Source organism: Leptonychotes weddellii, unplaced genomic scaffold, assembly GCF_054177405.1.
Source record: "Leptonychotes weddellii isolate Sample4059 unplaced genomic scaffold, ASM5417740v2 HiC_scaffold_925, whole genome shotgun sequence".
In the NCBI taxonomy this organism is placed as follows: domain Eukaryota; kingdom Metazoa; phylum Chordata; class Mammalia; order Carnivora; family Phocidae; genus Leptonychotes; species Leptonychotes weddellii.
In genome coordinates this window covers 1-14,778 of record NW_028064175.1, presented here as the reverse complement: position 1 = coordinate 14,778, position 14,778 = coordinate 1, and the positions used below count along the sequence as shown (strand labels likewise).

At 51.3% G+C, this 14,778-nt stretch overlaps 1 protein-coding gene across 1 annotated transcript; it reads left to right on the top strand.

The window, feature by feature from the left end:
* The first annotated feature begins 1,118 nt into the window (after positions 1-1,118).
* On the top strand, positions 1,119-11,067 carry SEPTIN12 (septin 12). Its single transcript, XM_081811666.1, has 9 exons — positions 1,119-1,530; positions 4,231-4,356; positions 4,434-4,515; positions 6,102-6,239; positions 6,388-6,505; positions 6,594-6,689; positions 9,606-9,702; positions 10,600-10,651; positions 10,739-11,067. The coding sequence occupies exons 1-9, from the start codon at positions 1,278-1,280 to the stop codon at positions 10,944-10,946; spliced, it is 1,170 nt and encodes a 389-aa protein (XP_081667792.1). The 5' UTR covers positions 1,119-1,277; the 3' UTR covers positions 10,947-11,067.
* Positions 11,068-14,778: the final 3,711 nt, after the last annotated feature.

Below are 14,778 nucleotides of genomic sequence, written 5' to 3'. Positions count from 1 at the left end.
CTCAGCGGGGAGCCTGCTTCTCCCTCTCCCACTCCCCCTGCTTGTGTTCCCTCTCTCGCTGTGTCTCTCTCTGTCAAATAAATAAATAAAATCTTAAAAAAAAAAAAAAAAGAGAAGTGTTAGAGGGTGAGCACATGGACTCAGATCCCACCATGCCGCTTCCTCACTAGGTGACCTTGAGCAACTGACTCAGACTCTCTGTAAACTGGAGGGAGTAACGGCACTGGCTTCACAGCGCTGGGATGATTTTTTTTTTTAAAGATTTTATGTATTTATTTAATTGACAGAGTGAGAGATAGTGAGAGAGGGATGACAAGCAGGGGGAGCGGGAGAGGGAGAAGCAGGCCTCCCACCAAGCAGGGAGCACTGGGATGATTATTAAACAAGCTACCATAGAGGGCCCCCAGAGCAATGTTATGCACAGACAACATGTGGGGGTGAATATTTCCTAAATCAATCTTCTGATTTTTCAGTGCCGGCGATTTAAAACACTGTGGCACCAGCAATGGACAGCCCAAAGAGAACACACGGATGTTCTGCTTTCCAGCTATGGGTCACGGGTTGGCTTCTCCTAGCAGAGTGATTAAGGGATATGAATTTGGAAGTCAGGGGGGCCAGCTGAAGCCCGCTTAGCCCAGTTAGGTGACCCTGGGCAAGGGAACTGCCCAGAGGCCCTGGGTTCTTGTCTGTAACACTAGGCCGGCGTCATTGTAAGGATTTAGGGGAGTGTTCAGAAAGGACCCTGGAGGAGCTTACCTGCCCTGCCCTCAGCTCCCTCCTGTAGAGGAGCCCCCACGCAACCCACTGAGGGGAAAGGGGTGGAGCTCAGATTCTTCAGTTAACTGTCGCCCTGTCCCCTCCCCCTCATCACACACACCAGGGTCTGCCAGGACAGGACAGCCCCCTGAAGCTCCCTCAGAGACCCAAGGCCATCAGGTGCCACACAAAAGCTGCTTTTCCCTTTCTCTCTGTCCCCATGGGTCTAGACCCTGGGCTCTGCCAGGCTAGCCACATTCTGCTGGGGTGGGCGGGGGGCTTATCTGAGCAAGGATCCTGCCTGGGCCATGGGTGGGGGCAGGAAGGAGCTGGGGGGAGAGGGGAGGAACAGATTTGTGGGCTTGTGCATCTCAGGGAGAAGGTTCAGCCTCCCCTGAAAGAGCTCCTCCAAGTACCTCACACCAAGGCCCTTGAGCCATGAAGACGTGGAGGATGGGTAGATTACGGGATATAATGTGGGGGAGTGCCTGGCAGCAGAGCTCAGGAGCCAGAGTCCAGAAATGAGAATTCAGGGGTCCGCCTCTGGACCCCCAGTGACCCCCTTCTCTCCACCCACCCGGATGACAGGCATTGCTGTGCCCTTGACCCCCATGGACCCCATGAGGCGGTCCCCCTCCCCCTGCTCATCAAGACCCTCCAGCCCCAGGACACCACCCTGCGAGATGCTTGGCTACGTGGGCATAGAAGCCGTGCTGGACCAGCTGAAGATCAAGGCCATGAAGATGGGGTTTGAGTTCAACATCATGGTGGTGGGTGAGTGACGGGCTGGGACTCATAGGACAGACCAATGGATGCAACCCTGTGGGCTCCTGAAGAGTATTATTCTAAGGCAGTGCTGTCCAGTAGAAATATAGCGTGAGCCACATAACGTAATTTAAAAAATTTCCAGTAGCCACCTTTAAAAAAGTGAAGGGGTGCCTGGGTGGCTCAGTCGTTAAGCGTCTGCCTTCAGCTCAGGTCATGATCTCAGGGTCCTGGGATCGAGCCCTGCATCAGGCTCCCTGCTCCTCGGGAAGCCTGCTTCTCCCTCTCCCACTGCCCCCTGCTTGTGTTCCTTCTCTCACTTTGTCTCTTTCTGTCAAATAAATAAATAAAATCTTTAAAAAAAAATCTTAAAAAAAGTAAAAGTAAAAAAGTGAAGAGAAACAGGAGAAATTAATTTTAAACATTTATTTTATTTAACCCAGACTATTCCAAAATACTCTCATGACATGACATGTAATCCACGTAAAAAATGATCCATGAGAACTTTTGCATTCTTTTTGGCACACCCAAGTCTGCACAATCTGGTTTGCATTTGCCACTGGTGGCTCAGCTCAGACTGTCTATATCGCCCTCGGCAGGGGTCAAGTGTGACTCGCAGATAGGACAGCACATCCCTAAGGACCACGTCAGTTATGTACACAAAGGTGTGTCCTGCAGTGTGAAACAAGGCGTTCCCTCCTGCAAGGTGGGGTTCACAGTTTGAGAAGCCCCCACAGCAGGGAGAATGGACAGTCTGGGTGTATCTCGCCAAATAGTGTCAAGTGAAAGGAGCCAGACAGGAGAGCCCAGGCTGTGTGTTTCTCTAAGACAAGGGTGGGCAGAGCTGCTCCCTGCTGCTGGAAGTCGGGGAAGTAAGTGGCTGTCCCTGGGGTTTTGAGGCCAATAGCTACTGAGATGGGCGTGACTGGGCTTGTGGGGAACTATGTGTTCCATCTCTGGACTTAGTGCTGTATCCATGGGCTGTTTAATTTGTGAAATGCTTGAATGGATAAACACAAAGTGGTCTATTCCTGTGATGGAACATTATTCAGCCACGAAAAAGAAGGAAGCACCCACAGCTGGTATGACGTGGATGAACCCTGAAAAGGGGATACTTAGGGGAAGCAGCCAGACACAAAAGGATGAATATTGCATGATTCCATTTATAGGAAATGTCCAGAGTAGGTAAACCCACAGAGACAGAAAGATGATTCGTGGTTGCCAGGGGTGACAGTGGAGGGAGAAAGGGGAGGGACTGCTGATGTCTGTGGGGTTTCTTTCGGGGGCGATGCAAATGTTTTTGAGTGTTAGAAAACAAAATTCAGGGGCGCCTCGGTGGCTCAGCTTGTTGAGTATCCAACTCTTGATCTCAGCTCAGATCTTGATCCCAAGGTCATGAGTTCAAGCCTTGCATTAGATTCCATGCTGGGTGTGGGGCCTACTTAAAATAAAAAATGAAAAAAAATTCAACCTAGTCAGTTTGAAGATCTAATTGGCTTTATTACATGATCCATGAGTTGGGCAGCATCCCATCCGACAAGTAGAGTGGAGCTCCAAGGAGCTGTGCAGCATGGAAGGTTTTGGGGTGGTGGCTGTTGTTGTTGTTGGAAGGTTTTTATAAGAAGTGGGGAGGGGAGGGGCGCCTGGGTGGCTCAGTTGGTTGAGCGGCTGCCTTCACCTCGGGTCATGATCCTGGAGTCCCTGGATCGAGTCCCGCATCAGGCTCCCTGCTTGGCGGGGAGTCTGCTTCTCCCTCTGACCCTCCCCCCTCTCATGTGCTCTCTCTCTCGTTCTCTCTCTCAAATAAATAAATAAAAAAATCTTTAAAAAAAAAAAAGAAGTGGGGAGGGGAGGGGTGCAAGGAAGTTATTAGCAAAAGGAAAGGATTGTTCCAGGCAAGGCCGTTTTCCCTTAGGAGAGAAGCAGAGGGTCCTAGGCGGTTTACCTCCTCTCTCTTTGGGGGATGGAGAGGCCCATGTGACATTACCTCATTGGTACTGACCAGAAAATTCCTGACCTACCAGTCAAGACTCCATTTTGGGGGAGGTGGGAACTGCAATTAGGTCAGATATTAAGCCTTCGTTTGGGGACTTGGCCTAAGTGATGTCATTTTGGGCCTGCGGTTTTCTTTTTTGTTGTTGTTTTTTAAAGATTTTATTTATTTATTTATTTATTTATTTATTTATTTAAAAGAGAGCACAAGCAGAGGGAGCAGCAGAGGGAGAGGGAGAAGCAGACTCCCCACTGAGCAGGGAGCCCCATGTGGGACTCGATCCCAGGACCCTGGGATCATGACCTGAGCCGAAGGCAGACACTTAACCAACTGAGCCCCCCAGGCGTCCCAGGGTGCGGTTTTCTTTTTAACAGGAGCTAGACAGAGGTGATGGGCGCACAACGCTGGGACTGTACTAAATGCCACTGAATTGTTCACTTTATTTTTTTTTTATTTTATTTATTTGTCAGGGGGAGAGAGAGAGAACAAGCAGGGGGAATTGTTCACTTTAAAAGGCTAATGGTTCATTTTTTATCGTATGAGTTTTGCCTCAATAAAAAGGGGGGGTAAGCACTGAGGGGAACCCTGACGATAGTACCCACTTCTCTGTATTTATGTTATGCTTACAAAACAGTTCACTTTCTAAAACAATTTAAGAGCCTGAGAAGCACTGCCTAAAACCTCCACCACCTTTGCTGTCCTCTGGTTACCCGCAGGGCAGAGCGGGCTGGGCAAGTCCACAATGGTGCACACCCTCTTCAAGTCCAAGATGTGGAAGTCCACCGTACCGGGCCTGGGGACGCCCACACCCCAGACGCTGAAGCTGCAGTCGGTGACGCACGGTGAGTGGCCCCCCACCCTCACCCCTACCCCCACCCCACCCAGGCCAATCTCCCCCCACTCTGCTCTTCCCCAACAGTCATCGAGGAGAAGGGCGTGAAGCTCAAGCTGACAGTGACCGATACACCTGGCTTCGGAGACCAGATCAACAACGACAAGTGGTGGGTCCTCGGGAGTGGGGGCCAAGCCCTGGTGGTCCCTCCCCCTGCCCCTCTGGCCTGGGGGAAACAGCCTAGCCCTGAAGCAACCTAACCCAGCTGTGGCATTGTTGAATCTCAGTTTGTTCGTCTGTATGATGGGTGTGTGCAACCATCCCTCCAAGATTGAAGGGAGTTAAGTATGGAAAGGCCAGAGCTTGCTGGCTGGCACACTTACGTAGTTGATCAATAAAGGTTATGGCTTTGCAGGGTTAGAAGCCCACACTCCAGAGTTAGGACCGCTGGGCTAGACCACTCTCCAGCCATGTAACCTGGGAACTGCTCATGGAAGCTCTCCGAGCCTCGGTTTCCTTTTTTGTCACTTGGGAATGATGACACCCACCTTGCAGAGTGATTCTAGGCTCTCAATGAGAGCCCAACCCTGTGACAGTGGTTGGTAACACACACACACACACACAAAATCAGGACTGGCTGCATAATTTGTGGGACCCAATGAGATGAAAATGTGGGTCCCCTTGTTCAAAAAAGTATGAAGAATTGTCAAACCACCACCCCAGAACATTCAACGAAGTGCAGGCCCTCCAAAGCACGGAGGCTGCGGGACTGCTCCGTCTGCACTCCCGGGGAGCCAGCCCTGCACACGGTGCTTCATAGAGCAAGTCCTGTGTGCGAGGTCTGTTCTAGTCTCAGGGATACGGCAGTGAACAAAACAGATGAACATTGTCTACACGAAATTTACATTGTTGTGGGGCGGAAGGCGGGCAGGGGGCAATGAGCACAATAAATCAGTTATACATAGGGTGAGCCTCAACTCTGTCATCCAAGCAGGACGTTTCTGAGCATGAAAGGGGTAGGGAGCTGTCGGGGGGCTTGTGATTTTAAGCAGAGTGGTCAAGCAAGGCCTCCCAGATAAGGAGAACACTTGGGCAGACTGCCAGGAGATGAGAGAGGGAGCTGTGTGCTCATGCGGGGGAGAGCGTGCAATGCAGAGTGGCTCGGGCACAGGCCCCGAGGTGGGTTTGTTGGTGGAAGGCTGGTGTGGCTGGCGGTGTGTGAAGGGCAGGAAAAGGAGGAGGAGAGGACAGACAGGAAGCAACAGTGGGATGATGTAGGGCCTGGTAGTGCAACGTAAGGACTTTGGCTTTCTGTCAGCCACCTCAGGCTGAGGCGAAAAGGGATGTGCTCTGACTCCTGTTTGTAAAAGGATCTTTTGGGGTGCTGTGTTGACAGTAGCCCGGCAGGGGCAGAAGGGACGAAGGGAGAGGACTCAGGAGATCCTTGTGGCAATGGGGCGAGCGTCCATGGTGGTTTGAACCAGGCTGTGACAATTCATCTCTTTCAATACCACAGCCCTTCTCGTCCCCATTTTAGGAACAGGGAAGCTGAGGGCCCAGCTTGAGAATGGCAGGGGGCCTCTCAGATGATTCAGGGGAGTAGGAGGAGGGTGCTGGGTAACCAAGGGCCTTGGGTTGTGCAGGACTGAAAGTCCTATGTCCTGGGCCAACCAGGGCGATTGGTCTTCCTAGCAGGGGGATGGGGTGGGGCTCCCAGGGGTGGGGCTCTGAGGTCGGGTCCATCTGCTGCCCCAGCTGGGACCCCATCCTAGGCTACATCAATGAACAGTATGAGCGGTACCTGCAGGAGGAGATCCTCATCACCCGCCAGCGCCACATCCCCGACACCCGGGTGCACTGCTGTGTATACTTCGTGCCGCCCACCGGGCACTGGTGAGGTGGCTGGGCCTGCTGGGGGAGGGCCCCCTGCCCGGGGCAGAGAGCAGGAGGAGGAGGAGGAGGAGACCCCTGGGGTGGGCTGTGGGCTGGCACCCCCTCACTCACATACTCACCACTGCCATCACCACCATGATTGCCGCAGTCTGCGGCCCCTGGACATTGAGTTCCTACAGCGGCTATGCCGGACCGTGAACGTGGTGCCTGTGATTGCCCGGGCCGACAGCCTGACCATTGAGGAGCGAGAGACCTTCAGGCGCAGGGTGATCTGGGCGCCCAGGGTGATGGGGTCAGTGGGGGCAAGGAGGAGGCAGAGTGCACAGGATGAGATGTGGTCACCTGCGTCCCCAGATCCAGCACAATCTGAGGACTCACTGCATCGACGTGTACCCGCAGAAATGCTTTGATGAGGACATCAACGACAGGATCCTCAATAGCAAGATCCGGGTAGGAGGCCATGACGGGGTGGGCAGGCTGGTGTGACCAAGGCTGGGTGGTTTTCTCTCCACTCATCCTTCCCATCTGAAGATTCATCTCTCTCTACAGCGCAGGGCAGGTGGGAAGTTCACATACTCCTAGCAGGTATGAATCTCTATACATCCACAAACTCAAAAAGTGAGCAAGAAATGGGTCATATCAACAACTCACAGAATGGAGAAAATGCTTGCAAATGATATCTCTGATAGGGACTTGTATCCTAAACATATAAAGAACTCTTACAAATCAACAATAAAAGATAAATAACCGATTTAGAAATGGGCAAAGGTTTTGTTTGTTTGTTTGTTTGTTTATGTTGGCTCCTCACTCAGTGTGGAGCCCAGTGCGGGGCTTGAACTCACGACCCTGAGATCAAGACCTGAGCTGAGCTCAAGAGTCGGACACTCAACCGAATGAGCCACCCAGGCGCCCCTGGGCAAAGGTTTTGAAGGGACATTTCCCCAGAGAATTTGAACAGATGGCCAGTACACTCACAAAAAGATGTCAGTTCGATATCACCCGTCATAAGGGAAACGCCCATCAAAACCACGGGATGCCACTTCACACCCCCTAGGATGGCTGCAATCAAAATGACAGGCAATCCCGGGTGCTGGTGAGGATGTGGCAAAGTTGAACTTGCACACACTGCTGGCAGGAAGGTCAAACGGAAAACAATCTGGCAGTCCCTCTGAAGGTTAAACACGAAGTTAGCGGAGTACCTAGCAGCAATTCCACTCCCAAGAGAAAATGAACACCTACGTTCACCTAAAAGCGTGTACACGGATGTTCCTGGCAGAAATATTTGCCGTAGTCAAAGAGGGGAAATAATGCACATGTCTTATTAACTTATGAAGGGATAAACACGCATGGTGTGTCCACACAATGGAATATTCTTCAGCCTTAAGAAGGAAAGAAATCCTGCCGCCACACCGATGGGCCTGGAGAACATGACGCTAAGTGAAAGGAGCTAGACAGCAAAAGGTTAAATATTACATGATTCTGTTCTGAAATGTCCCCACCAGGCAAATCCCATGGAGACAGAAAGTAGGTTAGTGGTTGTTGCCAGGGGCTTGGGGTCAGGGGGGATGCGGAGTGACTGCTAACAGGAGTGGGGTTTCATTTCGGGCCAGTGAAATGCTCTGGAATTAGATGGTGGGGATGGGGGCACAGTCTTGTGAACTGGACCTTTAAAGCTGCTGAACGGTACCTTTAAGAGGGTGAATTTTATGGCACGTGAATTCTATCTCAGTTAAGCTGTTTCAAAAAAGGAGAGAGGGGAAAAATAGTGTCGACTTTTTCCCCAAATCAAGTGAATTCCAACTCCAAGCCCTCACCTTGCTGTCCTCGTGGTGCATCCAATGTCTGTCTGTCTGGATCCTGCGAAGGACCCTGGTGAGGCCTGGGATTCATCATCCACCAACCCCAGGCCTTGACTTCCTCCCCGGGGGACCCAGCTAGCCTGCATGGCGGCGGCCCTACCCAGCCTCAAGGCCAGTTGTCTTTGTGCAGTGAACAAACCGCACAGCTGGACATGGAGGCCCTGCTTCCCAGCTGGTACTCAATGTCTCCACACGTTCCCTCTTTCCTCTCCCCGCTGGGGCAACAGACAGGATTACTTGTGAAACACTCGGAGAGCCTCGACCTCCACTGCCTTCTGCTTTCTGTCCCGAGGCCTGCGAATAGAACCGGAAGTACAAGGAGAACAAATCCGACATCTCAGAAATCATCCAGACATGGGACGTTCACTGAGGGCTGGCGCGTAACAAGCGTGCAACAGACAACTTGCTATCGTTAGCATCCATGTTGTTTCCTCATCACAAATTAACTCTTGGAAAAATGAAAAACAAACCCCGCAGGACAGCACTTTGCCATTTAGGGATTCGAGTCTCCACTTCTGGCCACGAGCAAGCGAACAACCAGAATTTTCAACAGGGCTCGGCAAACTTTTTTTTTTTGCAAAGGGCCAGAAGATGGTAAAGGTGTTAGACTCTGCGGGCCACGTGGTCTCTGCACGGTCACTGCGGTCTGCTGTTGCAGCACAGAAGCAGCCTCGACCAGAGTCTGAGATGAAGGCACAGGGTGTGTGCCAACAGACGGTCCATGTGGGAAAATGGGTGTGGGCCCGATCCGGTGCACCCACCGTAGGTTGCCAAGCCTTGGGTTACGAAGCTGTGTCTTTTTTTTTTTTTTTTAAGATTTTATTTATTTATTTGAGAGAGAGAATGAGATAGAGAGAGCATGAGAGGGGGGAGGGTCAGAGGGAGAAGCAGACTCCCCGCTGAGCAGGGAGCCCGACGTGGGACTCGATCCCGGGACTCCAGGATCATGACCTGAGCCGAAGGCAGTCGCTCAACCGACTGAGCCACCCAGGCGCCCCGAAGCTGTGTCTTTTAACCCTCATGATAACCGATGAAGGTGGGCACAGTTCCTGTTTCCCAGGTAAGAGAAGGGCCATCGGCAAGAGTATGTTATTAATGTGACCCTGGGTAACCTTCCTGAACATTCACAAAGCCCTGTGTATGTGCCATTCTGACTCCCACTTTACAGATGAATAAACTGAGCCATTGATGAGATTGTGTATCCTGTGACTTTTTTTTTTAAGATTTTATTTTTAAGTAATCTGTACACCCAATGTGGGGCTCAAACTCACAACCCCAAGATCAAGAGTCGCACACTCCACTGAGCCAGCCAGTTGCCCCATGTCTTTAGATCTCTGTGCTCTTTCTACCACTTTCTCTCTCTACAGAGGACAGTGTGCCTCTCCCACCGCACCACAGCGACTTCTCTCCCACCGCACCTCAGCGACTTCTCTCCCACCGCACCTCAGCGACTTCTCTCCCCACCTCCCAGGCAGGGCCAACCCTTCTGTCTCGTCTCCTCCTGCAGGACCGGATCCCCTTTGCTGTAGTCGGGGCTGACCGAGAGCACCTGGTGAATGGGAGGTGTGTCCTGGGCCGGAAGACCAAGTGGGGCATCGTTGAAGGTCAGTGCAGGGACTTTGCAGAGGAGCAGGTGAAGCGGGGGTGAAAAGCCAGGCACATCCGACTGCGTTTGGCACCCTCAGCACCCATCACGGGGCCAGGAGTCAGGAAACAGACAGACCTGGGATCAAGTCCCTCTCTGCAGCTGGGAGGCCTCGGGCAAGTTCCCCAACTCTCTGTGCCTCAGTTTCCTCACAGTAAAATGGGCATGAGGACAACATCAACGTCATAGCCAGTTGCTTTTCGTGCAGTAGATGAACTGCACATCTGCACATGGAGGGTGGTTGGATAGGGCAGACCACTGCTTTGCACAATGCCCAGCACCCAGAAGACACCCTGGGCATTCACCAGAATGTACTGTGGGCCTACTGTGTGCCAGGCAGACCATATGTGGTTCCTGAGGGGCTACGACGAAAGCAGGACTGGCAAGGTTCTTGCCCCCATAGAGCTGATGAAACAATGACAGCTGGGAGAAAGTGGGGTGGGAGACAGTGCTACCCAAGGAAGCAGAGGGAGGCCTCCTTGCGGGGGAGACTGGGAAGTGAAGGCGGACCAGCCAGGGCCTGAGCCTCCAATTTATCAATATAATTACTAAAAGAATATAATATACAGGGTATATATGGTATATAATGTAATGTAATAATGTAGTCAATATTAAGTGTACAATAATAAATGATTAGTGGATTCATTGATTCCACTATATATAGGAGCTGCCTGTACCAGATGCCGGGGACAAAGCAATGAATGAATGAGTGAATGAAGGAATGAATGAATGGGAAGTGGGATAAGACAGTGCGAAATGTGGGGAAAAGGTTGTGGTGGATATTGGGGGCATGCAGCATACAGCGGACACTTACAGCGGGGCAGGGCCAGCACTCCGTGTCCTGTCTTACTTACAGTGGAGAACATGGCGCACTGTGAGTTTCCCCTCCTGAGAGACCTGCTCATCCGGTGAGGATGCAGGGAGCCTGGGGGGCTGTAGGGACCCCAAGGGGATGCTGTGGTGGGGCCCAGGCTGAACCTCTGCCCATCTCCCAGCTCCCACCTCCAAGACCTGAAGGACATCACCCACAACGTCCACTACGAGAACTACCGCGTCTGCAGACTCAATGAGAGCCACCTGCTGCCTCGTGGGCCTGGCTGGGTGAACCTGACCCAGGCCCCCGCAGGCCCCCCAGCCACCCCGCGGCCCTCAAAGGTGCGCCACCAGGTCCAGGACGACTCCAAAGATGATGAGGAGTACTGAGCACCAGGGCACCTGCGGCCTCGGGGCTCCCAGGGTCCTTGGCAGCCCCCAACACACAGCTATGTACTAGAGCATGTATTAAAGGTGGACATTGCTTTTTATGAAAAGCTGTGCTTTGAAAACAAAAGGCATTCTGTAAATGATTTCTTTGAGCTATCCTCAAATAAAAGTATGGTTCTTTTTTTTAAAATAACAGTGTGAGACCCCAGGCCCTCGGGGGTCCTGAAGACCTGGGAGCATGTGCCTTGGACAACCAGCCCCTTCTGCCCCAGAACCAGAGCCAGGTTCCAAATCAGGCTCTGCCACCGCTGCCAACCCTCCTTCCTGGCACAGGGCCTGGCCCTGTGTCATAAACACTTGAAAAGTCCCCGTTTTCGGCTATCTTCCCCAAACTCTGTGCCTCCCCTTGCTGTCTTCCTCTTTGCCCTGCCCTGGCAGACCAGCATGAAGAGAAGATTGTTGTCTCGGCTCAAGAAGGGAGAGGAAATCCATTCTTCCTCTGCCTTTTTGCTCTTTTAGAGCCCTCAACAGGTTGGGCGATGCCCACCCACAGTGGGGAGGGCGATCCTCTTTACTCAGCCTACCGAATCAAATGCTAATCTCTTCTGGAGACACCCTCACAGATGCACCCAGAAATAATGTCTTGCGAGCTGTCTGGTCATCCCTTGGCCCAGGTAAGTTGACCCATAAAACTAACCATCACTCGAGCTACAAGTTGTCTCCTCCATGATGCCCTCCTTGACTTCCCCAGTGTGATTCCTCGCTGCCCTCTCTGTATGTATCACATGGTTTGTTTTCAGGTCAGTCTCCCTATCAGGCTGGGAGGTCTGTAAGGATAGAGATATAACAGCTTCATCCTGGATATAAGAGCTGCTCAAGACCCGGCTGTTAAATGAACGAACCCTAGAGCACCTGCCTCATAGCTGTTGACCCCACCAATCCACAAACCTGCCGACCAGGCTTGAGGAACTCCCAGGGCCCCCACACCATCTGCACCAACATCCCAGAGGCCGCATGTTGCCACATAGGGACTGAGCACATACCTAAGGTCAATAGTAGCTCCAGACAATACGGCAATGTCAACAACACACACCCTCAGTCTCAGCAATTGTATTTAGAGATTGTATTCGAAATTATGTTTCTCAGGGCGACCGGGCGGCTCAGCCCATTAAACATCCGACTCTTGATTTCAGCTCAGGTCATGATCTCAGGGTCCTGGGATTGAGCCCTGCATTGGGCTCCAGGCTCAGTGGGGAGTCTGCTTGAGGATTCTCTCTCTCCCTCTCCTTCTGTCCCTCCCCCACCCCGCAAATAAAAAAGAAAGAGGAAGGAAGGAAGGAAAGAGAAAAGGGAGAGAGGGAGGGAGGGAGGAAGGAAGGAAGGAAGAGGAAAGTGAAAGAAAGAAAGAAAAAGGGAAGGAAGGAAGGAAGAAAATTGTACTTCTAGGAACAGATCTAATGGATAGACCAGAGTTTCTCAACTTCAGCACTGTTGATATTTGAGGCCAGGTCATTCTGTGTTGTGGGAGCTGTCTACACATTATAGGATGTTCAACCCTGGGCCTCCACCACTAGACGCCAGTAGCACAACCCTCCAGCTGTAACACACAAAACTGTCCCTAAACATTGCCCAATGTCCCTGGGAGACAATCTCCCCAGTTGAGACCCACTGCTGGTGGCACCTAGTGTGATAAAGACAGAAAACAGCGCACCCGCCCACCAGGAACGGGCGGCGAATTAAATCATGGGGCATCCATACCGCAAGAATCCGTTCCCTATGGTGTCTGTAACAAGGAAGCACAAACGGGAGGCTTGAACAACCCACATTTATTCTCTCACGGTTCTGGAAGGCAGAAGTCTGAAATCAGTATCACTGGGTCAAAATTGAGGGGTCCGCAGGGTGGTGTTGCCTCTGGAGGCTCTGGGGGAGAGTCGGCTTCCCTGCCTTTACCAGGTTCTAGAGGCTGCCGGCATGCCTTGGCTCGCGGCCCCCTCCTCCACCTTTCTTCAGTTGTCACACGGCCCACCTCCCTCTGCAGGTGTCTCATGAGGACACATGTTAGTACATTGGGCCCGCTGGCACAATCCAGGATCATCTCCCCTCCTCAAAATTCTTAATCACCTCTGCAAAGTCCCTTTTGTCATAAAAGGGAGCATATATATAAGTTCTGGCACAGGAATTGGATACTTGGTGTGTGGGGGTGTATTCTTCAGCCACCACACCATAGAATATAATGTGGTCCTTGAAAAGAATGAAGTAAAAGGGCATCTGGGTGGCTCAGTCGGTTAAGTGTCAGCCCGTTAAACATCAAACTTGTCTCTCCCTATACCTCTGGCCAGACACTGGAAATGATGTTTGCAGGGCTCTGTGGAGAGGTGCAGTGTTAGGGCTAGATAAGCATCTACCCATAAGGCCCTGCTCTTGCCCCTGAGCCAACTCAGCCTCATTGGCAAAAGAAAAGGACTGCGGTAAATCAAGGCATTCTTGCTGCTACCCTCATGCTAATTCCCGGGCAAGTTACTCAAACTCTCGAGGCCTTGGTTCCTCATTCAAAAAGTAGAGAGAGGGCACCTGGGTGGCTCAGTCGTTAAGCGTCTGCCTTCGGCTCAGGTCGTGATCCCAGGGTCCTGGGATCGAGCCCTGCATCGGGCTCCCTGCTGGGTGGGAAGCCTGCTTCTCCCTCTCCCACTCCCCCTGCTTGTGTTCCCTCTCTCGCTGTGTCTCTCTGTCAAATAAATAAAATCTTAAAAAATATATAATAAAATAAAAAATAAAAGAGCTGGATTCATAGAAACGGAGTAGAATGGTGGTTACCAGGGGCTGGGGTGTGGGGGAAAGGAGATATAGGTGAAAGGCTACAAACTTGCAGTCATAAGATGAAAAACTTCTGGAGATCTAATATACAGCATGGTGATTATAGTTAACAATACTGTATTGTATACTTGAAAGTCGCCAAGAGAATAGATCTTAAATGTTCTCACCACACTCAAAAGAAGATAACTATGTGAGGGGCACCTGGGTGGCTGTCATTAAGTGTCTGCCTTCGGCTCAGGTCATGATCCCGGGGTCCTGGGATCGAGCCCCGCATCGGGCTCCCTGCTCCATGGGAAGCCTGTTTCTCCCTCTTCCACTCCCCCTGCTCGTGTTCCCTCTCTCACTGAGTCTCTCTGTCAAGTTAATAAAATTTTTTAAAAAAAGAAAAGAACATTAAACTATCAAAAAAAAGATAACTGTGTGAGGTGACAGATGTGCTAACTAATCTTATTGTGGTGATCATTTCACAATATATATGTATATCAAATCATTACGTTGTATACCTTAAATTTATGCAATGTTACTTGTCGATTATATCTCAATGAAGCTGGAAGAAAAAAAATTGAGGCAGCACTATTATCATCCAAGTGTTAATTCTACTCATGGATCTCTAGGGTCCACTATATGCTGCTACAGAGGCTAGGGGTTCAGCAGGGAACAAAACCAAGTCACTGTCCTCGGGAGCTTGCACCTAGGTGGGTGCTCTGGCACCGAGTAAGGCATTTAAGGGGTATAAGACAGTCACTATTGTTATTGAATATTATGACTGTATCATTATGACATGAACCTGCTTAGTGTCCTGCACAATGCAAACCTCCGCCCCCCCACCCCGCCAACACACACACTTACAGAACAAAACCATTTATCTATACACAACCCTGAAGCAAGGGCTTATTGTTGCTATTCCTGTTTCACACATGAGGACATCATTCCGGAGTGTCAGGTGACTTGCCTAAGGTCCTGCAGTTTAAAAGGGGCAGAACTCTCGCTTGCTGGGCCTGGGAAATCCCAAGATGTG

Excerpts from the sequence above, each read along its gene's own strand:
- SEPTIN12 (XM_081811666.1), top strand. The coding sequence starts at position 1,278 with ATGAGAATTCAGGGGTCCGCCTCTGGACCCCCAGTGACCCCCTTCTCT. Across the intron at positions 1,531-4,230 it reads GTTCAACATCATGGTGGTGG|GGCAGAGCGGGCTGGGCAAG; the intron begins GTGAGTGACGGG and ends GGTTACCCGCAG. Across the intron at positions 4,357-4,433 it reads GCTGCAGTCGGTGACGCACG|TCATCGAGGAGAAGGGCGTG; the intron begins GTGAGTGGCCCC and ends CTTCCCCAACAG.